We start from the raw sequence: 27,770 nt of genomic DNA on the forward strand, positions 1-27,770 counted from the left end.
AAAAAAAAAAAAGGAAAATATTGGTATGGGGGAGAATCCAGAAAATGTTACATTGTTGCTGACATGTACTATGTATATAGTTAGGCTGACCATAGTTGCATCTGTACTGAAAATACACAGACTTTTTTCTTGTCATTATTCCCTAAACAATAAATATAGTGTAATAACTATTTACATATCACTTACATTGTACTAGGCATTATAAGTAATCTGGAGATGATTTAAAGTATACAGGCAGATGCGCATAGGTTATATACAAATACTACCCCATTGTATATAAGAGACTTGAGCATGCTCGAATTTTGGTATTGCAGGGGGTGGAGTGAGGGGGTGTAGGGGTGTCCTGGAACCATTCCCCAGAGGATACCAAGGGACACCTTTATACAGAAAAGATGTAGAAAAGTTAACTGGGAGTGAAATGTTTTGCCTTATCATAACTGCGACACCTATGAGACAACCCAAAAATCCAGCTTAATAAACGTTCTCATCCCATTTCTGTCAACAAATATTTATTGAAAACCAACTATTTGCTTATATTCCAGTCTAACCAACTTTAAAAAGTAGGAAGATACTCTCCTCACTGTTATAGTTCTAAATATATCATTTTAGAATAGACCCATTTCACTGAAGGAAATGCAGGTGATAAGGAAGAGATAGGACAGACTGCTGCTTAAGCAGAGTTTTTTTTAAATTCCTAACCTTTTCTGTTATATTTTATCTAACAACCATGATCCATAACAATGTGGAAAAAAAAGCAAAGAAGCTTTATGTGTGACTGACTTATACGTGACTTACTCATAACAACATAGCAAACAGATGTTACAATATTAGTTTAAAATACATTATTTTCTGACCTTTCAAAATTAAGAACTTTTGAATAAATAAAAAATGAGGGGGTGGGTGAGTGAGAAGAAAAAAGAAAAAAAAATGAGATGACTCTCTCAATATGAATACAAAAGTCAGAAATAGACTTTTGTACATAAAAATATAATCAGAAACAATGTTTCCACAGAATAAGAAGGTACCTGAGGAAAAAAGCATTCAGAAGTTTGGAAAAGGTAAAAAGAAAGGATATAGAATATATAAATTTCCAGTAGTATGAAGACAAAACTGTCGTCTTAATGTGACTCTATAATAAAACTTTCAAAATAATTTCTCTAAAATTCAGTAATAGAAGCAACTTGTTAAAAGAGAAAAGGTCGCCAATAAACTAAGAATCAAAAGACTATGTAACCTTGAGCATATCCAGTCCATTCTCTGGGCTTCCTTCTTTATTTGTAACATGGATCTGGGAAAGTGTCTAGACCTACAAGCTCCCTTTGAAAGGTCTCCTTTCCATAATTCTGTACAAGCATGTAAAATTTATTCTCAGACATACGATCATAGCTCCGTGGTTGTTTTGTTTCTTTTTTCACTTTTATCACTTTCCTTTAAAATTACATTTTAAACACATCTCTTCTGATTTTAGAGCATCTACTCCACAGCAAGCCACTTCGGCTGGCAGATTACTCAGTTCAAATCTGAACGCCAAGTTGATTTTTTTAATGTGAGGCATCCCATCCTTTTCAAATTCTAAGAACACATACCTAAAACCACCACCAACTTACCCGAAATACTGCCCTACAAAAAGTTCACAAAAATATAATCAGTTCATTCCCTATGTTTCACACATACTAACAAGGAACTTCGCAAGGAATGACACCTAACAAGTCGCAACCTGGTGATGAAAACTTGCTGGACCAGAGAACAGCTGCAGGGACGCAGCAGGGAGAGGTGGTCAAAAGCAAACAACAGGAGGAGGAGGATAAAGTCAATTATTCCCACCCGGATCCGGCTAGACAAGCCAGTTGGCAGGACCCGGGCAGTACTTCACAGGCCAGGTAGGAACTGGAAGCCGGGACACGGTAGGCTGTGTTTACACCTCCTCCTACCCCGACCGTCGGGAAACCCCAGGGGTCTCCACCTGGCTGGCCGCGCCCCTCTAAAGCTAGTCAGCTGGGGTTCAGGGGTAGGGCGAGCACAAGCAGTCTCTGCTTACAGGCTCGCAGCCCTGGGCCTCAGCGGACATCTCCCGCAGCCCCCACCCGCCCCTCACGCCCACCCCCTGGACAGAGCTCCGCAGGCCTCGCGCCGACGGCCGCCTCAACCAAACTGAGGGGCTGCGGCTCCGGAAGAGCAGGCCGGGCACCAGTGCCCCCGCCCGCATGCAGCCCCAGCCCGACCGCCACTCAGTGGCGGCCAGCTTCCCGGCGCAGCACGGCTCGGCACTGAGAGTTGTGCGGCAGAAAAAGTGGGGAGATGGTACCTGTGCCTTGGTGCCCGGCCTGTTCCGCCTCAGCACTGCCGTCCCCTCCGCCATGACCATAGTGCCAGCGTCTGGGCGGCTGGAGTCGATACCCGGATGTAAGGGGATGACTGCCTGCGCAGGGGGCGGGGCGGAGCGGCGCTCTAGGTCTGGGCGCCGGGGAGGGGCGGCAGCCGACGGAACTGCCGCAGCCCGCGCGGGGCAGGACGGGAGGACAGGAAGCAAGCAGTCCAGGGAAGGCTGGGCTAGGCGGGGGAGAGGGCTGACGGGCTACAGCCGGGGAGGCTCTGGCGGCGACTTGGAGGGAAGGAGGCACGGGAAGGCACGAGCGTCTTTGGGAAGTCTGCGGGCTGGTGCGGAAGGTCGTGATCGTGTGTGACAGCTGCGGCAGTGCGCATGGCCTGCCTAACACGTTGGTGCCCTTCCGTGGGCTCTGGTCAGTTAACAGTGGAAGGACAGTCTGGGCAGTGGCGACCTTTTCAGTAAACTGATGTGCAAGCAAATACTTAATTCTGTCCCAAAATACGCCTAGCGAAGCTGTCAACGGAAAAAAAGTCAAACTCTGTAAAATAATTTTAAAAAGATTTATTCTGAGCCAAATTTGAGGACCATGACACAGAGCCACGCTCAAGAAGTCTTGAGCAAGTGGACTTGCTGTGGCCGGGTTACAGTTTGGTTTTATACATTTCAGGGAGACAAGGGTTACAGGTAAAGTCATAAATCAGTATGTGGGAGGCATACGTTGGTTTGGCCCGAAAAGGTGGGCCATCGAGAAGCGGGGGCTTACAGGTTATAGGTGGGTTTAAAGATTCTTTGACTTGTAATTGGTTAAAGACATGAAGCTTTGTCTAAAGGCTTGAAATGTTCTAATTTAAGGAGCTCTTTATCAGAGATAAGCCACCGGACATATATTTGTTGTGTAAATTGAAGATCTGCAGGTTTGTCTTGCATATCCTTAGGCCTGTTAATGAGTTACAAAGGATGTCCCCAAGAAGGGAGGGGGACATGATGAGACATATCTGACCTCCCTCCTCCTGACAGGCAATTTAGTTTTAGGATGTTCCCTTTGGCCACGAGGGGGTCCATTCAGTCAGCCGGTGGGGGGTGAGCCTTAAGGTTTTATTTTAGTTCACAAAGCAAGGTAGAAAACAGGCCAGCAGTCTGGGATAGTCCACAGAACCTGAATGAAATAGACGTAATCTGAAATCAGACTGGGAGTTTGAGTGTCAAATGTTATTTAAGCCATCCGCGGACTTCAAAGCCAAGGACCTTTTCAAAGACAAGTTTGCATAGATAAAAGACACAGATGTTAATCATCTGAGATGGAGCATGGACATCTGGTATTATACATTAGGCAAACCAAATTAGCTCATGTTTTTGCAAGTCAGAAGCAGGAGGAGGAAATTAATAGTTCTCAATAGATGGTGGGAGTTTTACATTTCATAGGATTCCAAATTTCCTTTGTTGCAAGTTTTAAGTGTTCTCTCAAGTCAAGAAATCACAGCAATTTTGGCAAACTTTGTTTCCTACTTAGAAACCTTAAATCTTTGATCTGGAATGAGGGAAGTCTTGGGATACCAGATGAGAAGACAGTTCAGAGAGGAAAGATTTCGTACAGTAGCATGATTTCCAAGAGAAGAAAACATCAGATGTCCCTAGATAAAGGTGTATTGAGAATGCTGAGAGAAGGGCCATGTCACAGACAGCCTCCAAAGATGGATGCTGAGAATAGAGGGGAGGTTGGTTGAGTGGCTCTGTAGCTGAATAACTGTCAGTGACACAGAACGAGGCATACAGGGATTTGACAACAGGAAGTTGGTTTGCATTTAAGTAAAAGTCCTTTCTGGAAGATGTATTGACTGGTAACTCTTCAAGAGTTAAGGACTTAATTCTGTCCTCCCAGCACTAGCTCCTAGAAATCAAAAGATTTATTCATTCAACAAATATTCATAAAGCCCCACTATATGGTAGGCACTGACATACAAGTATGACAAGGCCCAGTCCTTCACCATAAGTTGCTTAGAGTCTAGCAATGGAGACAGATGTGCAGATCACCAATTCTTACACAGGTTGCGAATCCCTTATCTGAAATGCTTGGGACCAGAAATGTTTCAGATTTAAAATTTTTTTGGATTTTAGAATATTTGCATATATATGATGAGATATCTTGGGGATAGGACCCAAGATTAAACATGAAATTAATTTATGTTTCATATATACCTTATACACATAGTCTGAAGTTAATTTTATTCAATATTTTTAATAATTTTGTGCATGAAACAGTTTTGACTGTGACCCATCACATGAGTTCAGGTGTGGAATTTTCCACTGTTGCATGATGTGAGTGCTCAAAAAGTTTTGTATTTTGGAGCATTTCGGATTCTGGATTTTCAGAGTGTGGACACTCCAGCTGAACTACATACAGGGAGACCTAGGACAAATGACACTCAAATGATGCCTCCCCAAGAACGACAGGTTGGGGCCAGGCACGGTGGCTCACCCCTAGCACGCTGGGAGGCCGAGGTGGGAGGATTGCCTGAGCTGAGGAGTTTGAGACCAGCCTGAGCAAGAAAGCCTGACCATCTCTACTAAAAAATAGAAAAATTAGTTGGGCGTGGTGCTGTGTGTCTGTAGTCCCAGCTACTTGGGAGCCTAAGGCAAGAGGATCAAGTGAGTCCAGGAGGTTGCTGTGAGCTACAATGGTGCCACTGCACTCTACTCCAGGCAACAGAGTAAGAGAGTGAGACTGTCTCAGAAAAAAATAAAAAAACACAACAGACAGGTTGGGTCTGTAAGATAGCAGGGTCCTATAGTGGGCCTCTCAGTGTATAGACCACCCCACCTCACTTACTGCAAGGACTAAGTTTAAATTTCCCAGATTGTATGGTAAATAACAGTTACCTGTAGTTGAAGGGGATCATCTTAATATTCTTTTAATTCCAGATTTATCATACTGTTTCAGCTCATCTGAAAAAAGAAAGAAAAAGTGGATGAGTAGGTGTTAAATTCAGGAACAAAATACCCATCAATTCTCTTTGAAAAGGCCAGTAAAGTTGCATTGTGACGTCAACCCTAGCCTTGTTCACAGGAATAACCTTGTTCTTTAGGACTAGAATGTTTTGAACTCATAACCTTCACATTTTCTTTCCTACGTCAGCCTGCAGATTATGACCTCCAAACAAGAACAGTTTTTTTTGTTTTTTTTTTTTTGAGACAGAGTCTCACTCTGTTGCCTGGGCTAGAGTGCCGTGGCGTCAGCCTAGCTCACAGCAACCTCAAACTCCTGGGCTCAAGCAATCCTCCTGCCTCAGCTTCCTGAGTAGCTGGGACTACAGGCATGTGCCGCCATGCCTGGCTAATTTTTTCTATATATATTTTTAGTTGTCCAAGTAATTTCTTTCTGTTTTTAATAGAGATGGGGGTCTCGCTCTTGCTCAGGCTGGTCTCCAACTCCTGAGCTCAAACGATCCACCCGCCTCGGCCTCCCAGAGTGCTAGGATTACAGGCGTGAGCCACCGCGCCCGGCCAAGAACAGTTTTACAATCAGGGTTAATTTGGTGGGAGAGAGGGGGAGAAAAGGAAAAAAAAGCATGATCAGTAATAAAAATTACATGTATTGATGGGTTACTCGAATATTTCAGGTAAAGGAGGAAGGGTCTGTTTAAAGGCAATGTGGACATGTGAAAATAGCTCTGGGCTGGATTCGGAAAATCTAGATTTTCTTGTGCCTGTTGACTGTAAGACTTTGAACAAACCAGCAAATAAGTTTCTTCATTTGTAGTGAAGATTGTACACAGTAGTTCTTTCCTTCTAGAGTATAAAAGTAAGCATAAAATTAAATATTTATAGAAATCTCTTGAAGTTTTAGAAGAAAATATTTTATTTTATTTTATTTTATTTATTTATTTTTGAGACAGAGTCTTTCTCTGTTGCCTGGGCCAGAGTGCCATAGCATCAGTCTAGTTCACTGCAACCTCACACTCGTGGGCTCAAGTGATCCTCCTGCCTCAGCCTCCCAAATAGCTGGGACTACAGGCACATGCCACAACACCTAGCTAATTTTTCTATTTTTGGTAGAGACAGGGTCTCGCTCTTGCTCAGGCTGGTCTCAAACCCCTGACATCAAGCAATCCTCCCATCTCAGCCTCCCAGAGTGCTAGAATTACAGGCTGAGCCACTGCACCTGGTCATAGAAGAAAATATTTTATAAATCCAAAGTATCATAAGTAATTTCAAAAATACCTATCCAATGTGAAATTCACCTTGGGAAATTTAAAAATCTAAGTGAAAAATGAAGTCACATTATATGGAAGGCACTGGGTTAAGTGCTGAGAAATAGGAAGATGTATAGGATGTATAAGCTTTTCTCAAAGAGCTTAGAAATAAATGGGAAAGGGCAGTATATAGAGAACTATATTACAAAGCTAAATGCCTTAAGTGTTGAAGCAGCCCCCGTTGGTTGCCTATTCACTGTTACCTTTCACATGCTCTATGCAAACAGATTCTGATCTTGCTCAGTGTCCATCTCTCTCTCTACGATCCGGGAAAGGTAAACCCATCTTCAGCTGAGGGATAAATCCCTACTGGCCTAAGCCAATAGGGATTGGTTGGTTATGGGGTAGATGTCTGACTCCACTTTAGCCTAGAGGAATGTAAAAGTATCTGATGAAGCACTTTGCGGAACAGTTTATTTGCTTTTAAGAAGACAGTAAAAGAGCTGGTCCCCTTTTTCAGCCACTGGACATTGCCAGGTCTGGAACTGCAGCAGCAAGCCATCTTGGCTTGCAGGAAGCCAGCCTAAAAGCGAAGTTGACACACTGTGAATGATGGATGTAGTTGAAATGTGCCTTAAAGTATGGATAGCATTTATATACAGAGATGTAGGAGATTTCATTGCAGGCCAAGAAAAGTTGAAGCAGCAGGGAAACATGGGAATGTATGTTCATAGTTGAACAAATTAGTGCCTATATATGGTTTTGTACATCTCCAACATATTATTTGAACATTATTTTCTCTTTATGAAAGTTGTTATAGACATAATATTTTGGATTTATAGAGTTCAAACTTAGACAACTTTGCCTACAAATGAGATACTGAACTCTTATGGCACTTCATTTTTCTCTTTTATGACACTTAGCAACATTCTAGAATATTTGATCAAAGTAGTGGTTGTGGTAGCCAGCCTCCAAGATGGCCCCAGTGATTATCATCTCCTGGTATTTACACCCTGTGTAGTTCTCTTTCACACTGAATAGGGCTGACCTGTGTAACCAATAGGATACTGTAGAAATGTCAGTGTGCAACTTCTGATGTTAGGTCATAAAAAACAGGGTGGCTTCTGACTTGCTCTCTTAGATCACTTGCTCTGGGACAAAAAGCTGCCATATGTGAGGACACACAAGCAGCCTTATGAGGGGGTCCATGTGATGAGGAACTGAGGCCTTCTGCCAAAGGTAAGCATCAACTTCCAGCATAAGAGTGAACCATCCTGGAAGTGTATCCTCCAGCCCATTGAATGATGGCAGCCTCATGAGACACTCCCAAACTAGGATCACCTAACTAAGCTGCTCCCAGTTTTCTACTTAAGATACTGTGTGAGACGTTTATTGTTGTTTTAGCCACTAAGTTTGGGGTAACTTGTTATGCAACAATAGATAACTAATATAATAGTTCATGAGCTTGGAGCAGTGTCAGTATTGTAGCCAATGAGGTTTATCCGAGATGAGATTATTGCTAATTGAAATAAATTTAAAAAAATAGTTCATGAACTTTCAGGGAGGGAGAATGTGATCAGAAGAGACAAGTCACAACAGAATATAACCATTTCCTGTTTTCTTTCTTTTTCTTTTTATGAGACGTTCTGTCGCCTGGGCTAAAGCGCAGTGGCGTCATCATAGCTCAATGCAACCTCAAACTCCTGGGCTCAAGCACGCCTCACCAAGCTCAGCTAATTTTTGTATTTTTTGTAGAGATAAAGGTCTGGCTCCTGCTCAGGCTGGTCTCAAATTCCTGGCCTCAAGCAATCCTCCTGCCTTGGCCTCCCAAAATGGTAGGATTACAGGAGTGAGCCACTGAACCAGGCCCATTTCCTCTTTTCAATGGGGCACCTAATGTCGCTCATGAAGTTAGCAGCTTTTCTATATTTTCTTGATGACTAATCTCTATCTAAAATTATGCTATTAACTTAGTTGTTTACTGTGTGCCTCCCTTATCTTATTAATCCCCGTATCTCCAGTGCCTAGAACAGTGCCTGGCACATGTTCAAAAAATGAATGAACTTAAAAATACTATAATAAACTGGTCTTTCTGAATTGACCTTCAAGCCAGATAAGTAAATAACCATTGATGTTTTTCCAAGTCATGTCTTCAGGCTAAATGAGACTGAAAGAGCATTTTGCAAGTCTTGAGGCTAAATTTTCAGTGTCTTAAAGAACTAGACTTAATCTGTAAGAGGGTAGGGGGATTGGATCCATTCCTTATATCTTTCAACAGGAAAATCTTCATATACAGCCAAGATCAAAATATTCTTTTAAAAAACGCAAACTATAAAACTACCTAAAGAAACCATGGAAGAACATCTAAGTATCGGAGAATGCTTTTCAGAGTTTGATGTGATACCCAGAAGCCATAAAGGAAAACATTTACTAATTTAGTATATGTGCTGTCAAAGCAAGCACTACATTTACTAATTTAAATACACTGAAATGGCTTCCTACAAGTGCAAACCATAAATAAAATCAAAGCCAAAATGACAACGTGGAGGAAAACACTTATCACAGAGAACCAATTTCCCTAATAAAGATCTCATAAAAATCGTAGTAGATCAAGCACTCAGAAAAATGTTCAGAAGATATTAATTAGGTCAACAGGAACAGTTAACAGTAAAGGAAACAGAAATGATTCTTAAACACGTGAATCTTCACCCTCATTCATAATCATAAATAAAAAATAAAATTATCTGATTGGCAAAATAAAAACTTTATAACATCCTGTATTATTGAGAGTAAGAAGAAATAAACAGCCTTTTACATTGCTAGTAGGACTGTTAACTGATAGAGCTTTTATGAAGGACAACTCGGAGATATATTTGTGTGTATGTGTACATGTATGATTGAAATCCACATACTCTTTGACATAGAAATTAGATATCTAGGAATTTATCTGTCAGATATACTTGTACACATGTGCAAAATTATTTATGCATGCATTTATTCACTGCAGAAGTGTTTCTAATTGCAAAAGATTAGAACAACTTAAATATTCATCATTGGGGAATGCTGAAATAAATTATGGTTCCTCCATATAATGGAACATTATACAGTTTTTTGTGGTTTTTTTTTGAGGCAGTCTTGCTGCTTCCCAGGCTGGAGTATAGTGGCCTCATCACAAATTACTGCAGCCTCAAACTCCTGGGCTCAAGCAATCCTCCTGCCTCAGCCTCCCAAGTAGATAGGACCACAGGTGCATGCCATCACACCAGCTGATTTTTCTATTTTTTGTAGAGACAGGATCTCCCCATGTTGCCCAGGCTGGTCTCGAACTCCTGGCCTCAAGCCATCCTCCCACTATGTCCTCCTAAAATGCTGGGATTACAGGCATGAGCCACTGTGCCTGGCCACCTATTTTAAAATAAATAAAATTAACTACTGCAGTTGAGTAGTCTAAAATAAATAAATAAAGTTTAAGGAAAAAAAAATAAGCTTGACTCAAACATTAAGGGACAAATCTAATGCCCTCCTTTTTTATTTTATTTATTTATTTTTTTTGAGACAGAGTCTGGCTTTGTTGCCCAGGCTAGAGTGCCGTGGTGTCAGCCTAGCTCACAGCAACCTCAAACTCCTGGGCTCAAGCGATCCTCCTGCCTCAGCCTCCCGAGTAGCTGGGACTACAGGCATGCGCCACCATGCCCGGCTAATTTTTTTTTTTTTCTATATATTTTTAGTTGTCCAGATCATTTCTTTCTATTTTTTAGTAGAGACGGGGTCTCGCTCTTGCTCAGGCTGGTCTTGAACTCCTGACCTTGAGCTATCCACCTGCCTCAGCCTCCCAGAGTGCTAGGATTACAGACGTGAGCCACCGCGCCTGGCCTAGGAAAAACATATTTAAATGCTCTTCACACAAATAAATCAAAAGTTCAAAACTCCATTTTGGTGTAGGTGCAGTGAAAACAGTAATTAACTTGCTGGAAGAAGCATGACTTGGTATCACTCTGGAAAACAGTCTGGCTGTTCTTACTGAGAACCAAAAAAATGCTCTCAGCCAGGTAAGTGCATACAAGGAGAGCTTGCCTTAACAGATATTAAACTTAAACATAAAGCTATTTATATTGAAAGCAATGTGGTGGAATGGAGAGGTCAATGGAAAAGACTATAAAATCCAGGAATAGACATATTTAAAGATGTAATTTACACTAAAGGTTACATCTCAAATTTCGAGGTATAGAGAGGGGAAGAATAGGGCGGGGTGAGAAAGAATGGATAATCCAATAAATAAAGCTGGGACAAGTCACTCATTGCTTAAAAAATGATAAAGTTAGCCAGGCACAGTGATGCATCTGTAGTTCCAGCTACTCGAGAGGCTGAGGCAGGAGGATCGCTTGAGCCCAGGAGTTCAAGGCCAACCTGGAGAGCATAAGACCTCATCTCTAAAAAAAGCTAAGTCAGACACATATACCATTCACTAAAATAAATTATGAAACAATTACATGGTCAAAAGAAAAAAGTACTGTGGTATTTGACTAGCTATAAACAAGAACCACATCAAATTAGGAAACAAATGTAACAAGTTAGTATCTCTAATAACGTATATAGGCTGGGGGTTGTGGCTTACGCCTGTAATCCCAGGCGTAAGGTGGGAGGATGGAGGCCTGGGTGGGAGGATGGCTTGAGGCCAGGAGTTCGAAACCAGCCTGAGCAACATAGGGAGATCACATCTCTTCAAAAAATAAAAAATTAGCCAGGCATGGTAGTTTGTGCCTGTAGTCCTAGCTACTCTGGGAGGTTGTGGACAGGGGATCACTTGAGCCCAGGACTTTGAAGCTATGGTGAGCTATGATTTTGCCACTGCACTTTAGCCTAGGGTGAAAGAGTGAAACCCTTTCTCAAAAAAACAAAAACCAAAAACCAAATAACTTTATGGTACCAATTTTAAAAGAACTTTTTGTAAAGCATGCATACTTTCTGAAACGATAGAAGGAAAAAGCCATAATATTAATAATTTACCAGTGGTAAAACAGAATAGCTCCCTGGTAACTTTGTTCTTCTGCATTTCCAAAATCTTTTGTGTGTAGTAATGGAAAGTAGACTTGGAAGTCAAATTGAATTCAATTGAACTCTTATTAGTTAAAATTTGTGTCACCTTGAGCAGTTGACTGTGCACCTTCTTTCACCTGTGAAGCAGGAACACTGCAAGGGTACTATGACTACATGCAAGTAAGCGAGATTACACATAAAGTCCCTAGAACAGTGCCTGGCAAATGCTTAAAAATGATAACTATCACAGAAATTTCACTTAAATTTTTTCCTATTCTGTTTACCTTTGTCCACATTCTGATGAACAAAAGGTAAAAGGCCACATGCTAATATGAAACACATGGTTTCACACTCCCAGTGCCCTAAGTTTCCTACGGCAAAATTGTTTTTTCTACTTAATACAACCTCACAATCTATAATTATTTCTTTAGCAATTGTGCTAGGCAAGCACATAGTAGGACTACTGCTGTGGTACAAAAATTCTCTCATTGTTCTGATTTAGCTTTGGATAAGGCCCTGAAATTTTAACTATACCAGGTAGTTCCAAGGACGAACCAAGGTTTGGAAACTATTGCTTTAGATCTCAAAAGTAACTTGCTTGGGTCTCTGGAAAACAGCACTGGAGAATAATGGGAAAGCCATAGCTTTTGGACAGATTCCTAACTCTACAAGTACGCATCGCCTCAGAATGGTTTCCTCATCTCTTCTGAGTCAAGGTTTCTCACTGGTAAACAGAAAAATCTATGCTCACAAGGTTACAATGTACAAAAGCTATTATCTAGCTTTGCATGAGGCAGAGTATGAAACTCATCACCCACTTAGATAATGTAAGAAAGACCTTTGAGGCATAATTCTAGTATCTAAATTTAACAAAAATTAAGCGTTGGTATACCAAAGGTACTAACACATGTATAAATGCAAATACACATATGGGAAGCATATTTTACTGATGAGGAACATGATCAAAAGTTGAGACCATTATTCCACACCATTTAGAACTTCATTTAGACTTCAACTCAAAATATAGGACACAACCTTTCAAGACCATCATCGGTCTAGCTTATACCAAACTACAACTAGAAAATAAGTTGGACTATTAAGACAAACAGCTAGGCCAGGCGCGGTAGCTCATGCCTGTATTCCTAGCACTCTGGGAGGCTGAAGCGGGTGGATTGTTTGAGCTCAGGAGTTCGAGACCAGCCTGAGCAAGCGCAAGACCGTCTCTACTAAAAATAGAAAGAAATTAATCGGCCAACTAAAAATACATAGAAAAAATTAGCCGGGCATAGGGGCGCATGCCTGTAGTCCCAGCTACTCGGGAGGCTGAGGCAGTAGGATTGCTTGAGCCCAGGAGTTTGAGGTTGCTGTGAGCTAGGCTGGCACTACGGCACTCTAGCCCAGGCAACAGAGTGAGGCTCTGTCTCAAGAAAAAAAAAAAGACAAACAGCTAGTAGCTGACAGTTTAGTTTAGGGGTTGCATACAGATTACTTGGGTCCAAATGTTAATTCTTTTTACCTTAGCTGCTATAGCTAGACCTATTTTTCCCCTTCTAACTTTATTTACTAAATTTAACAAACAGTATACTAGGCACTTAAGTGCCATACACTGGTAGTACCCACTCCTCAGATCACGGTGGTGTATCACCAGGATCAATTGAGATGTGTTTTAAGTGCTTAGAAGTATCTTAGAAGGTTGCAGAGGACATGAAGGATCAAGTTTTAGAGAGCAGCATCTACAGATGGACTATGTCCAAATCTTGGCTTTGCTGCTTCTGAGTGACCTTGGTTATTACTTAACCCCTTTGTATCTCAGTTTTCTTAGCTATGAGAATAGTACCCATTTCATAGGGTTAAAAAATTAAATCAATATACGCAAAGCACCTACAATGGTAGCCAGCACCTGGAAAATGCTCCTGAAGTGTTAGCTATTACCATCACAGTGCCTACCCTGGAAAACAGAAGCCAATGTTAGCTATGATATCTTACCTTAGACTTTTACCAAGTAAATTATGTAGTAAAGTTTTTAAAAACTGGAAATGTTCATTCAGGAAGTAAATTTTCCTAAATATAAAACTTAAGAAACAAGACACGGGCCGGGTGCAATGGATCACACCTGTAATCCTAGCACTCTGGGAAGCCAAGGCGGGAGGATCACTTGAAGTCATGTGTTCAAGACCAGCCTGAGCAAGAGTGAGACCCCCTTTCTACTGAAAATAGAAAAAATTAGCTGGGCATGGTGGTGCGTACTTGTAGTCCCAGCTACTCAGGAGGCTGGGGCTGGAGGATCACTGGAACCCAGGAATTTGAGGTTGCAGTAAGCTATGATGATGCCACTGCACTTTAGCCTGGGCGACAGAGCAAGACTCTGTCTCAAAAAAAAAAAAACAAGACACATAGAAGCTTGTTAAATTTGAAGTCAGAATACTGCTACTTAGTTTTCTTAAAATGTAAATGTAAATCCATAGCTTTGCTTCAGTATCAATCATGTAATAAAGCTAAATTCAGTGTGAAAATGCATCTACCTAGAAAACTGTCTCCCAGAATTTGCTGCACATTACTTGGAAAAAGTATAAACTAGAGAACCCTAAAACCACCTTACATCACTAAATAAAGATTAACCACTCATTTACATATTTTTATTTGGAAATATTTGTATCACTACAGTGAAACTACATTTTAAACACGGGATGTCAGCAGTTTAGACATCATTAGTTTATTATAAAAGAGAGACATGGAAATTATTTACATGATGAAGGATTTCAGAACTTCAGTGGAATGAGCTTCATGTCAATGCCATTTCAATAGTGATTTATTTCAGTCTACATACTTTCCAAGAATGTCACCATCTCTAAATAAGAAATAATCCTGCAAATAAAGAAACCACAGTTAAGACAGCCAATCACAAATATTTCACTTCTTTTTAGAATTATTAATTTTACACACCTTGTCATCTAGAACTACTTTGGTGCCTCCATATTCTGGGAGAAGGACTTTATCTCCAACTTTCACACTAACTGGTTGAATCTCTCCACCCTTAAGAAAATAAGGATATTTATCAGCAAAGACATCTAGTTCACCAAATATATACAGTCAACTTTCACATCACTACAATTAATGAAATGTGCTCACTCAAATCCAACATGTTTAAAATGCAGTTGGTGGCAAAGTGATACAATTTATTCTAGAATTGCAGTTCTTCACTCAAAAATATCACTGTAGAATTACACTTGGAAATAATGTACAGTGGCTTAAACGAAAACCTGGTTTCAGTGTAAAGGTTCAAGGGAGTTATACTGGAAAAGCTAACTAAAGATAACTTTTTAACTGTTAAATGTTAACAACCTATCAACTATAGTAAGTAAACCAGTTTTTAAACCACATACAAATGGCCATTTTTTTTGGCTTCTTCAAACATACAAAAATTTGAGATTTTTCTGAAATTAGAACAAACACTTCTTTTGTGATTCAATTTCCTTTCCTACAAAGTACAGATTTGGTGAGTGGGACTGCGCCCATTCCCCAAAGCCTTCTTATACCCAAGACCAGGAAGAATCCTTTAGTAGAACTTTCTTTTTTGAGGCAAATGGAGCGATGCAGTTAACATTTTTGCTCCCAAAAGAATTTACTGCGTATTGTGGTTGACACTTCCGGAGACCTGAGGTTTAACCAGTTTATTGGAGGACACCTGGAAGAACAGTCCTACCTGTTCCTTTCATAGGTATGCCAACTAAGGCCCCAAATGGTTTTAAGATTTAGGCAATTTCAGTGTGTTAGAGGTTGAACCAACAGTCCAAGTTTCTCCTCAATTCTTAAAAGCCCCCGAGTTTATCTTAAAGTATGTTTTGTCTTATCACAAATTTAGAATTTAAAGAGAACACTAGTCATACTAGGCTACCAAATGGCTATTGAGGGCAATTTTAATACTCTGAAACCATCACATAAAATAAGCACATCGCATTGACCATATAAAATAAGCAATTTTGTTATACGATCATTTTCCTAAAAGGGAGAGATTACAGGTGAACTAAGGAATGTACCTGAAGATGACAGGCTACTTTCAATAACTCAGGATTTCTTATTATTCTTCCTCCACTTTACACAATTAAAAATAGTTTCATTGTAGCCCCCATTTACCTTTCCTTTAGAGCCCGATCCAACAGCCACTACTGTTGCTTGCAACACTTTTCCTTGAGATTTTTCTGGAAGCATAATGCCTCCTTTGGTTACAGTTTCGGCTGCACTCCTTTCAACCAATACTCGGTCAAAAAGCGGTAGGAACTTTCTAAATGCTTGTCCTGCCTGCAAAAAAGATAAATGTTAAGAGTAAAAACAAAAACAATATGCAATCATCTTCTCAACAGATAGCAACTGGTATGTCGCAAACAAGTTTGGGCTTTGAAAATTAACACCAAACCTTACCTTATTCTTTCAGGAAACGTAAATGAATGTTGCCCCCTTTACTGAAGTTTTAATTGCCCCATTCTCTATGTCTGTTAGGGGTCGTCGTTGCTTCTCTGGTCAGCAACCAGACCAATTTTCTTTTTCTTTTTTCGATTATACTTGAAAATAACCCACAGACCAGCTTTAAGGGCAACCTTGGTTTATTACAAGGTCAAATATTTTCCTTCCTCGAGTTTTTTCTAGAAATTTTTAGGAAACGTTGGGGGTCACACTCTCTGCCTGGGAACCATGCTCTTTCTCCAAGGTATTACCCACTGAGGCCCTACAGAAGCAGAGGGACACCGCGCGTGCGTCCGGGTTCCCGCCCCTTGCCCCGCATGCCTGCCGCACACGCGCGTGCAAAGAGCCCTCGGCGGAGGAAAGGGTCGGACGGGCCTTGCCTCTCCAAGGATACGGGCGGGCACTGGTCACTGACTGACCCCACAACCCATCCCTCCTGACCCAGAAAAGGGCGGCCCTGGGTCCCCGTACGCCTCAGACCGACCAGGGCCCGCGTGCCCTGGGCCTACCCTGGACTCACACTCACCATGACTCCCGCCGCCGCAGTCCGTACCCTGCTCTCGTGCAGCCGCTGCAAGAAACGCGTAAGTCCGGCCCTCGGGACACGTGAAAAACCCAGGGCCCGCGCAGGCGCGCTCGCTGCCGCCCCCGCGCCTCGCCCCTGCCCCTCCCGGGGAGAGAGGGCGGCTGCACCAGCGCGCGCCGCGATTCGCTCGAGGGTTCTGCGCAGGCTACTGACGCGGGGGCCGGGAGGCGGGAGAAAAAGGAGCTCCTTCTAGGCTTTTCTAGGCGGCCAGCAGAGGTGAAAGAACTATCCTTTCGTCCCCTCCCGGAAATGACGCGATTTGACCCTTGACTTGCAGACAGCGCGGCGCATTCCGGAAAGTTCTGGAAGCGTGCGCGGCCCGGGAACTAGCCTAATTTGGCCAGAGCGGGCTGGGCCAGTGGGCTCAGCCCAGAGCGGGTAGGGAGGGGCGGGGCTGGTGCGCGGCGCGTGCTGATTGCGGGGCCCGGGCCGACGGGAAGGGGGTGGGAGCCGCCCGCACACGCGGTGCCGCGGGGCGGGGGAAGAAGCGGAGGGAGGGGACAGGGGTTCATTGCCGTGTGCGCCCTGCACTCTGTCCCTCACTCGCCGCCGACGACCTGCCGCGCCGCGCGCACGCCCTGTCGCCGCCCCGCAGGTACGCGGCCACCCCGCGCCGCCTCAGCCTGGCGCCTGCGACCCCGGAGCGAGCTTTCCTCTGCTACGGTCCGGTCACTGTGGGCCTGCGGACTAGAGCCGGGACTTCTGCACGGTGCTGCAGGCCCAGGCCCGCTGGTCCAGGCCTCGCGGGTCCATGCGGTTCCCGTCACGTGCGGCGCGGATCGGGGGCCTGGCGCGGGAGTGAGGGCTTGCCCAGGAGATGGAGTCTGGGGAGTTGTACCTCGTAGGCCCTTTGGTGCAACCCATTCCTGGCTGACTTCAGGGCACCGGGGAGGGTGGTCGAATCAGCGAGGGAACCGATTTTTGCCCCGCAGACAGCGGGATATTGCGCTTCCTTTCTTGACCTTGTTGGGGGCGTCTTGAAGGAAAGACACGTGGGGTCGCGCGGAGTGGTCCGGGCCGTCGCCCCCAGCATGGCGGCCTTGCTGGCTGCTCTGATACAGTGGCCACGGGTGGATACGTGGAGACACTTTTTGCACAGTCAGGAATACTTTTACTTCCCCGATCACTCGAATTTGTAACCTTCCTCTCTCCCGCTCACTTGGTTTCTCAGGGGGCACATTTGGAATGGGTCTGCTCTGAAGGCCATAGCGGTGAAAGATTAACTCGTTTTTGGCGGCTGGGGTAGGTGGTCATGGGGAAGGAGTTGGTGTGATTGGTGTTACTGCCAGAAAGTCAGGCGCGAGGGCTGCCTCTTCCTTTAAGCTTGCGCTAGTAGCTCGTGTTCTGAAGCTGTGTCTGCGTTCAGTCACCCAGCCGTAGTGACTGTTGGAGGTGAGCCAGGCTCAGGTCTAACATTGCTTTTTCTCTTGCACAGGTGGACATATTTGTGCTGCAGCGCACCAGTGCTAGTGCTAGAACTGATCATCTACTTGTTTTCTCCCCTAGAAATGCTTCGATTATCCACAGTCCTTCGCCAGATAAGACCGGTGTCCAGGGCACTGGCTCCGCATCTCACTCGGGCTTATGCCAAAGATGTAAAATTTGGTGCAGATGCCCGAGCCTTAATGCTTCAAGGTGTAGACCTTTTAGCTGATGCTGTAGCTGTTACGATGGGGCCAAAGGTATCAGTATTTTTGTTTTATTGTAATTACAGTATTAAGGAATGGTATTTTACTTACGCACATAGACCCACTGAACTCCAGTGGACGATACTTTTGTATCCATTTACAAGAGAACTCAATTTACAGTTAAGAGTTCCGAATTGTTGGTTAACCTTTTCTTTGCGCTTAGACATAATGTTCTTAAAACTTAAACTACTTCAGCCTGATTTTTGAAACTTTATTTTGTACATTGTGTGATGTAATCGGTTAGTAATTCATAACTCAGGGCGGGTTCTTGAGCTGGAGGTAGAATTAATCTTGCTTGCCTGCTTGGGTTAAATTTTGGATCCTTTCCCAGTAGTAGTGCTGAGTATAGAGGGAAGAGTATAGCTTATCTCTGATACTACGTCAAGTCTGTGCTGGTAGGTGCTATTTTTTGTGTGTAAAATACACACAATGTAGAATTTACTATTTTAAAGTGTACAGTTCGGGAGCATTAAGTACACTTGCATTGTTGTGCAACTATCACCACCATCCATCTCCAGGACTTCTTTCATCTTGGAAAATTTTAGCTCTATACCCATTAAACAATAGTTTCCATCCCCTCGCCCACCCCGTGCTACTTTAACCTATCGTTTTTCTACTGTTCTGCTGTTACAAAGCATATTTAAAATTGTAAGTCTCATTTAGTAATGAGGGATAATATTTTGAGGAAGTCTTTGAAGGTGGTACAGAGTCCCGTGATGGTTCACTTAAGATTGAAGACAGTTTACCAAAGTGATCCAAACTGCATAAAATATGATATTTACACACCTTAAGAATAGAAAGCAGCTTTGGTTCAAATCCAAAAGCTGCCAGTGCTGTTTATTCCATGTTTAAGGTTTTATAATATGTTGAGTGAACCTGGAAAAGCACAACCACTTGCCTTGCTAATTAGTGTTTTAGTAAGTGAATTTTAAAGTCACCTTACTTTTAAAGATAACAGGCACTAACCAAAATTTAAAGTGTAAGTGATCTGAAGAATGTTCTGAAATTTCATGGTTTGTCTTATGTTCTTGTCCATTTTATATAGGACGACAAATTTTAGTCCATAGGATTTTCATCTCCCATATTATCTCATTCAAAGTTAAGGTCTTGACAGAGATGTAGAGAGGTTTTGTCTGTAGACTAAGAATGTTGATGAACTTGCCCTTGAGAGTCATGCTGCAGGAGTGATAAAAATGATACAATATGTTGATGCTTTGAAGTAGTTACCATATTATGAAGATTGCTCATTTTTAAAAAATCTAAATAATCCTTAGACTGTGTGATCCTGTCATATTTTCTTTCTCTGCAACTACAGGGAAGAACAGTTATTATTGAACAGAGTTGGGGAAGTCCCAAAGTAACAAAAGATGGTGTGACTGTTGCAAAGTCAATTGACTTAAAGGATAAATATAAAAATATTGGAGCGAAACTTGTTCAAGATGTTGCCAATAACACAAATGAAGAGGCTGGGGATGGTACCACCACTGCTACTGTACTGGCACGGTCTATTGCCAAGGAAGGCTTTGAGAAGATTAGCAAAGGTGCTAATCCAGTGGAAATCAGGAGAGGTAGGAATGTCCCTTTGTTGTCATTATGGTGTTCCAATCTTCAGTGTTCCATAATAAGGCATCGATTCCTTGCACCTAAGGAAAGTGTCTATTATTTTAGGAAGTTAATTTTTCTCTCATTCCTCCTAAAAAAATCTCAAACTGGGTTTTTCCTTCAGCAAATAAGTGATTGAATGCCTAACTGTGGTGGGTACTGCATTACATGTTAAGGAGAAAAATATGACTAAAATATTCCTGGCCCCTACCCAACCAAGAAGCCAGCAATTTATTAGAAGGTATAGATAAGACTTGATTTTCCTATCAGTAGAATTGCTATGTATCTGTAGGGCAGCATATTGTCCAAACTAGGATACTTGAGAGTAAAGAGAGGGTACTATTAATCTGGTATCCCAGGCATACTGATATATCATCACCTCATCTATTTCAGTGTTTAAGGTACAGATGAATACATTATGTTAAAAGCAGTTTTAGTGTAAATCACTAACGGGCATTAATTAAGGTTATTAAGAATATTGCCAGCACCCCATGTTGGATTTTTTCTTGAAGTAACATATCTTTTGAGAAAGAGCTAGCTCTCCTTTCCCAACTGAGTAAAATGGACTATTAAAACTGACTTAAGGCCGGGTGCAGTGGCTTATGCCTGTTATCCTAGCACTCTGGGAGGCCAAGGCTGGCAGATTGTTTGAGCTCAGGAGTTCAAGACCAGCCTGAGCAAGAGCGAGACCCTGTCTCTACTAAAAAAAAAAAAAAAAATAGAAAAATTATCTGGACAACTAAAAATATATAGAAAAATTAGCCGAGCGTGGTGGCTCGTGCCTGTAGTCCCAGCTACTCGGGAGGCTGAGGCAGAAGGATTGCTTGAGCCCAGGAGTTTGAGGTTGCTGTGAGCTAGGCTAACGCCACGGCACTCACTCTAGCCAGGGCAACAGAGTGAGACTCTGTCTCAAAAAAAAAAAAACTGACTTAAAAGTGTTTTGTCATTTCATAACTACATAGTAAATTAAGGGAATTTCAGATAATTAACACCTGCAGGAGCATAGCCACATGAAATTCCTATCACTATGACTTGTACTTAGTGTTGAAAGTAAGGAAGTATAACCCATTGTAGTCATTTTTTGCATCATTTAATGGAGATAAGTGTTGGGTGACCCTTTTGGAAATAGGCAACATGATTAGTTTAGGACTAGTATAGAATGGGTTCAGTGGTGAGATCCCTAAAACTATACACATCTGCCTTTTCTTGGTCTGATTTTCAAAATAATTTTGGTGTTGCAGGACTTTATTGTGTAAGTTTAAAGTTACTGTTTCAGTGCATGTCATTCAACTCCATGTGATTAGGAATGGCACACGGGCAGAAAAGCTGTGTATAGACTTATTAAGGGATTAAAATATTTATCATAAATATCAATTTCTGCTTGACATGGAAGCCATGAGAGAATAAGCATCATAGTAACCTGCATTCTTGAACTAGGTGTGATGTTAGCTGTTGATGCCGTAATTGCTGAACTAAAGAAGCAGTCTAAACCTGTGACAACCCCTGAAGAAATTGCCCAGGTAAGGACTTCTCATAATATTATTATAATAAAGTATTTTAAAATAACTAATGTCTGATTTTTTTCTCCCCATAATCATACCAATTTCAGAAAAACAATACTACCCAGTCACCAACATTAGAAGCGTTTTTTGTCAATTTGTAGTATCACCACATTTGCTAAGGAAAAAATACAGTGGGGTCAGCGTTCTTTTACTGTTTTGTTTAAAAGAATAATTGTATTATTTCATATTCTTCAAAATAACGTAGCCAATAATGAATCAAAGAAGAATTGAACAAAGAACCAATACGTCATTAGAACTTTATACCATTAATTCCTTCCTCCCCTGGATGGAAGTATCAATTTGGAAGTTACTAGGAGAAAGGAAGGGAAGAAAGGCAGTAGCTTGACCTTTTAATTTTGAAAAGTAACTTGATTTTTTTCAGGTTGCTACAATTTCTGCAAATGGAGACAAAGAAATTGGCAACATCATTTCTGATGCAATGAAAAAGGTCGGAAGAAAGGGCGTCATCACAGTAAAGGCAAGTGTTAGCTTGAATGAAATGTCTGATTATCAAAACTGAATTTTCTAAATAGAAAAATCCAGTCTATATGTGTGTCAAATACAATACACTATTTCATTACTTTGTGTAATCTTAAAGTGGAATGCTTCCTGTATTTTGTGTGAATTAAGTAGCCTTTGCTTCCTGGAATGAATCCATCTTAAATGACATTGTCATGTAGCCCCTTAAGGTTATCCAATGCCCATTTTTGGGATTTTTGCAGGAGTTGAGCTGGATGCCCTGGGGCATTTGCATACTCTGGTCTAAATCTTTTATGGACAGGATTTTATAAATCTGGCCTGCAATTCTGAGTTTTGTGTTTCTTCATTGAAATTCATGCACCTAATTCTTTGACTTTTCATAGGATGGAAAAACACTGAATGATGAATTAGAAATTATTGAAGGCATGAAATTTGATCGAGGCTATATCTCTCCATACTTTATTAACACATCAAAAGGTAAGAGGAAATCAGTAACTGAAATTTTAAAAATATACTTTGCTAGTATGTATCAATCTCTATAAGCATTAGTTGGTGTTTTCTAAAAAATGAATTGATATGTTCCAAAAGTCAGTATGTATGTGTAATGAAGGAAGAAAACTTTACTGGTTACTTTTAAAGTATATTGGAACTTTGGTTTATCTTTTCATTTAAGTAAATTACAGTAATTTTCTTATAAAAGTTTGGCTTGAAATCATCATTGTTTTTGCAGGTCAGAAATGTGAATTCCAGGATGCCTATGTTCTATTGAGTGAAAAGAAAATTTCTAGTGTCCAGTCAATTGTACCTGCTCTTGAAATTGCCAATGCTCACCGTAAGCCCTTGGTCATAATTGCTGAAGATGTTGATGGAGAAGCTCTAAGTACACTTGTTTTGAATAGGTAATGGGCAGTGGTATTTGATGGTTTATATTTCTGGGTGAAAAACAGAATTTGTATTGCTATTTTGAATCTCCATTGCGTACCTTCACATTTGATCCACTTACGTTGCATTGTGTTGTATCTAGAGTTTTATAATACAGGGGTGCTCCATGTATTCTCATGGTTCTCAGTCTTTTTGAATGGGACCCCAGAGTCCTTACTGTTTTGTGCATCTTTCTCGTAACATAGGCTAATTTATTAATAATATGTGGGTACCTTTATTTTTGATAAGCGCTTGTGGTGTTTTGAGGGTACATGACTTAATTATGGTCTTGATGGTTTGGTTTTTTTTAAAAGATGTTTCTGATAAAAAAAATTCAGAATGTAATTTTGCATGGAACAGGTGAGTAAGCAACTGTCATTCTAAAAATCTTAGATCTGGCTGGGCGTGGGGGTTTATGCCTCTAATTCTAGCACTCTGAGAGGCTGAGGTGAAAGGATTGAGCTCAGGAGTTCAAGACCAGCCTGAGCAAGAGCGAGATCCGGTCTCTACAAAAAAATGGACAGATTAGCCGGGTGCATTGGGGTGTGCCTGTAGTCCCAACTACTCCAGAGGCTGAGGCAGGAGGATGGCTTAAGCCCAGGAGTTTGAGGTTGCAGTGATCTATGATCACACCACTGCACTCTACTGGAGTGACAGAGCAAGACTATGTCTCAAATAAAAATAAATAAAAATCTCAGATCTAAGTACTTAGCAATCGGGTATTTTATATAATCTGTTACATGTTTACTGAATAGTCTGATATAGAGAAATTAGCACTCAAAATAAGGTGAGATCTATTCACTTTATTTAAATCTACATTTTAATCTGTAGTTTAATTTTAGTGTAAACTTTAAGACAGGTAATGTTCATATAGGGGTACATATAATCTTAGGGCACTATTAAAATGTATGTTGTAACTAATCTTAGAATTGAAGTATATCAGAAGCATGACTGTCAAATTTCGTTATAGTGGAAATGCACAAATGAAATAGCAAATAGGTTTTAGACATTGCATATCTTGACCCAAAAGCTCTAAATGAAGTTGCTTACCTTAGAATATTTTTCTTACCTTGGATTTGCTTTTTGGAGGGAGTTAAGAAAAGCCTTGAAGATTTGAAGCCAAAAACAAAAAAAACCCAGCCAAAAAACTAGGCCTACAGAATTTTTGAACCATTTTACTGGTAGCTGTAAAGTTATGTGTCTGATTTACTTGACATATGTTGTAGCTTACTCCTCTGGTTTTTGTTTGGCTCCTTAACAATATAGACCAGCTCTGTCTTGAAGTTTGAATATTTCTTCTTCACAATCTGCTCTCAAATGGACATTTAGTTGTATATTTCAAGTATTCGCTTACCTGATGAAATTTCAGGTGAACTTAATACTACTATCAACTTTGTATAACATTTATAAAGGAACTGAATTCAGAACATTGCTTTGGTGACAATATTAAGTGGAACCTATGAAGTAAATGTTTATTAGATGACCCTCAAATAAATGTTTAGTAATTACTTTTCTACCATTCATAATAGTTATCACTGTGTCCTTTAACTTACTGTGATGTGATTTTTGCTTCCGGGTCCGGCTGTTCAACTGGGAATACGAGGCCAAAAGTTTATTAATAATGTAATCAGATATGGACAAGTATAGATGAGTAGAAAATAGCCTAATAGATCTTTCCTGTCTAAATTTGATCAAAAGTTGCTAGGAAGCAAAAGAGAAAAGGGGAGGGGTCCTAAGTAATCTTAGTGGTACCAGAACTAAGACATTTTTATTCAATTTAAATCTTATCAACTGTTCTAAACAGGTTAAAAGTTGGTCTCCAAGTCGTAGCAGTCAAAGCTCCAGGTTTTGGTGATAATAGAAAGAACCAGCTTAAAGACATGGCTATTGCTACTGGTGGTGCAGTAAGTAAAGTACATGTGTGATACTGGCTTACTGAATGTTATTTATACTTCCAGGTCTGAAATTTACAGGTAGAATTTACATTTTTTATAATTAGATACTACTGCTGTTTCTGTTGGATATTTGGGAAATGGTTAGATTAAGGTCCCTTTCATGTCTAACTTGCCATGAGTCTGATCTAAGAATAGACTTACTGAATAAATCTGTTTTCAATTTTGAAAGAGAAGATGCAAGAAAGAAGGTAGGACCTTTGTTTAGGCCTTTGGTCTAGTCCTGGTTCTACCTATAAGTGTGACTCTAGGTATTAAGTAAGGCTAATACTGATTACTGGAGTTGTGAGGATTGAGAAGTTGGAGATGCAATGAAACACTGTTCTGGACTAACAGTGGTCTTAAAACAGTCTTTTTTTTTTTTTATTTCAGGGTATTATGAGGGTACAAACATTTTGGTTACATTTTATGTCTTTGCCTCACCCAAGTGAGGGTTAGAGGCATGCCTTTCCCCTCTACAATACTCACTGTGTCCTTTAGTTGTTAAATCACTCATTTTAAAGAAATGTAGTATTTCATGATGTTTCTCTTGTCAGAACACCTGCATGATATATTAATAAACTTGGTATAATGAAAGAAACTGTAACCCACAACTGGTTCACTTTTAAATGTTTTTGTAGGTGTTTGGAGAAGAGGGGTTGACTCTAAATATTGAAGATGTTCAGCCTCATGACTTAGGAAAAGTTGGAGAGGTCATTGTGACCAAAGATGATGCCATGCTCTTGAAAGGAAAAGGTGACAAGGCTCAAATTGAAAAACGTATTCAAGAAATCATTGAGCAGTTAGATGTTACAACTAGTGAATATGAAAAGGAAAAACTGAATGAACGTCTGGCAAAACTTTCAGATGGAGTAGCTGTACTGAAGGTAAAATTCATTGTTGTGAGTAAGCTTGTTGGGTTCTGAGTCCAAGAACGATTTTGCTTCTGTAGTATCATGGAACTAAACAAATATTTGAGGAGTTAACTTCATTGTGGAAATACTTTATTATATAAATTTTTTGCTAAAACTGTCCTTTCTTAATCAGAGTTGAACTGGTACTAAGGGAGATTGCTGTGGAAAAAGATGTTTTGTTAATGGGACTAGAAGGTCAGTCTGGAGCCTACCTTTTGTAGGGCACTGCACTCACCCTCTCAGTTGTTTAATCATGGAATCAGAACAAATAAGCAACCTTTTGTTTTAAAACTTGTAATAATTGTACACATTTTGGGGGTATATGTGATTTTGTCGCCTGTATACAATGTGTAATCAAATTAGGGTAACTGGGATACCCATCACCTCGAATATTTATCTTTGTGTTGGGAAAAGCAACCTTTTTTTTTACAGGATTGCTTTTTCAGTAAAGTAGGCAACTTTAAAGTAACTTTTGGCAGTCAGCATCTTGAATGAGAGGGCCATATTAACTGGAGTTCTTTTAATCTTTAGGTTGGTGGGACAAGTGATGTTGAAGTAAATGAAAAGAAAGACAGAGTTACAGATGCCCTTAATGCTACGAGAGCTGCTGTTGAAGAAGGCATTGTTCTGGGAGGGGGTTGTGCCCTGCTTCGGTGCATTCCAGCCTTGGATTCATTAACTCCAGCTAATGAAGATCAAAAAATTGGTAAAAAGTTACCTTTAAAATGAGTTTATTTGTGGCCTGATTTTAATCTTTAATTTAGAATAATATTGCTGCCCCTTCAATGGAACAAATCACAACCTCCTGAATAAGAAATGTACAGTAGTGCTGATGTCAGAGCCAATAATGCATCACATCTTTCAGGTGTTACTGTAATATTTACAAATGAGAGTACTAAAGTAAATTTGCTGACATTTGTTGTCTTTTGTAGGTATAGAAATTATTAAAAGAACACTCAAAATTCCTGCAATGACCATTGCTAAGAATGCAGGTGTTGAAGGATCTTTGATAGTTGAGAAAATTATGCAAAGTTCCTCGGACGTTGGTTATGATGCTATGATTGGAGATTTTGTGAATATGGTCGAAAAAGGAATCATTGATCCAACAAAGGTAAATAGTTGGACACTTTCTAAATCTTCTTTCAACACCTTTCTCTAAGGTATGACATTTTCATTAAGTCTTGTTCATGTTTTCTAAGGGAAAAGTAACATTTCATTAAATTTTTTTCTAGGTTGTAAGAACTGCTTTATTGGATGCTGCAGGGGTGGCCTCTCTGTTAACTACAGCAGAAGTTGTAGTCACAGAAATTCCTAAAGAAGAGAAGGAACCTGGAATGGGTGCAATGGGTGGCATGGGGGGTGGTATGGGAGGTGGCATGTTCTAATTCCTAGAATAGTGCTCTACCATTATTAATGAACTGTGACAGGAAGCTGAAGGCAGTATTCCTTACCAATAACTTCAGAGAAGTCAGTTGGAGAAAATGAAGAAAAGGCTGGCTGATGTTTAAGAAATATCATTATAACCATCAGTTACTGGTTTCAGTTGACAGTATATAATGGTTTACTGCTGTCATTGTCCATGCCTACAGATAATTTATTTTGTATTTTTGAATAAAAAAACATTTGTACATTCCTGATACTGGGTGCAAGAGCCATGTACCAATGTACTGCTTTCAACTTAAGTCACTGAGGCATTTTCACTACTATTCTGTTCAAATCAGGATTGTAGTGCTTGCCATCACCAGATGAGAAGTTAAGAAGCAGCCTTTCTGTGGAGAGTAAGAATAATTGTGTACAAAGTAGAGAAATATCCAATTATGTGACAACCTTTGTGTAATAAAAATTTGTTTAAAGTTAATAATTGTGTTAGCATTTCCATGATCTAGAAGATATGACAAATAAAAGCCAATTGAAGAGGAGGGGGCAGGGGCTGACCTGTGTGTAAAACATTATTCTACCTATATTGTATTTTTATATTTCTCTTTGTTGCAGACTGAATTACATTATTACATTGGTAACTGGGTGAAATTTTTAAAGAAGGCATCACCCTGGTGAAGCCTATGGGAACA

The 27,770-nt window shown here is 40.6% G+C and overlaps 3 protein-coding genes across 3 annotated transcripts in view; 1 reads left to right on the top strand and 2 right to left on the bottom strand.

The window, feature by feature from the left end:
* MOB4 (MOB family member 4, phocein) overlaps window positions 1–2,365 on the bottom strand; it is a 30,918-nt gene extending 28,553 nt beyond the window's left edge. Inside the window, exon 1 of the mRNA XM_012641634.1 lies at window positions 2,306–2,365. Coding sequence (XP_012497088.1) covers window positions 2,306–2,365 — 60 coding nt within the window. The remainder of the gene's footprint in view (window positions 1–2,305) is intronic.
* Window positions 2,366–14,172: 11,807 nt separating this feature from the next.
* Window positions 14,173–16,986, bottom strand: HSPE1 (heat shock 10kDa protein 1). Its single transcript, XM_012641648.1, has 4 exons — window positions 16,544–16,986; window positions 15,691–15,855; window positions 14,500–14,589; window positions 14,173–14,421 (listed from the first exon to the last, which is right to left on the bottom strand). The coding sequence occupies exons 1-4, from the start codon at window positions 16,544–16,546 to the stop codon at window positions 14,371–14,373; spliced, it is 309 nt and encodes a 102-aa protein (XP_012497102.1). The 5' UTR covers window positions 16,547–16,986; the 3' UTR covers window positions 14,173–14,370.
* A 31-nt stretch (window positions 16,987–17,017) lies between these two features.
* HSPD1 (heat shock 60kDa protein 1 (chaperonin)) lies at window positions 17,018–27,559 on the top strand. Its single transcript, XM_012641649.1, has 12 exons — window positions 17,018–17,198; window positions 18,110–18,285; window positions 19,607–19,859; window positions 21,331–21,413; window positions 21,838–21,933; window positions 22,319–22,412; window positions 22,666–22,834; window positions 24,661–24,760; window positions 25,429–25,674; window positions 26,233–26,407; window positions 26,634–26,812; window positions 26,934–27,559. Exons 2-12 carry the CDS (start codon window positions 18,112–18,114, stop codon window positions 27,084–27,086), a joined length of 1,722 nt encoding a protein of 573 aa, XP_012497103.1. The 5' UTR covers window positions 17,018–17,198; window positions 18,110–18,111; the 3' UTR covers window positions 27,087–27,559.
* The last annotated feature ends 211 nt before the right edge of the window (window positions 27,560–27,770 follow it).

The sequence above is a fragment of the Propithecus coquereli genome, unplaced genomic scaffold (assembly GCF_000956105.1).
Source record: "Propithecus coquereli isolate 6110/MARCELLA unplaced genomic scaffold, Pcoq_1.0 Scaffold167, whole genome shotgun sequence".
Taxonomy (NCBI): domain Eukaryota; kingdom Metazoa; phylum Chordata; class Mammalia; order Primates; family Indriidae; genus Propithecus; species Propithecus coquereli.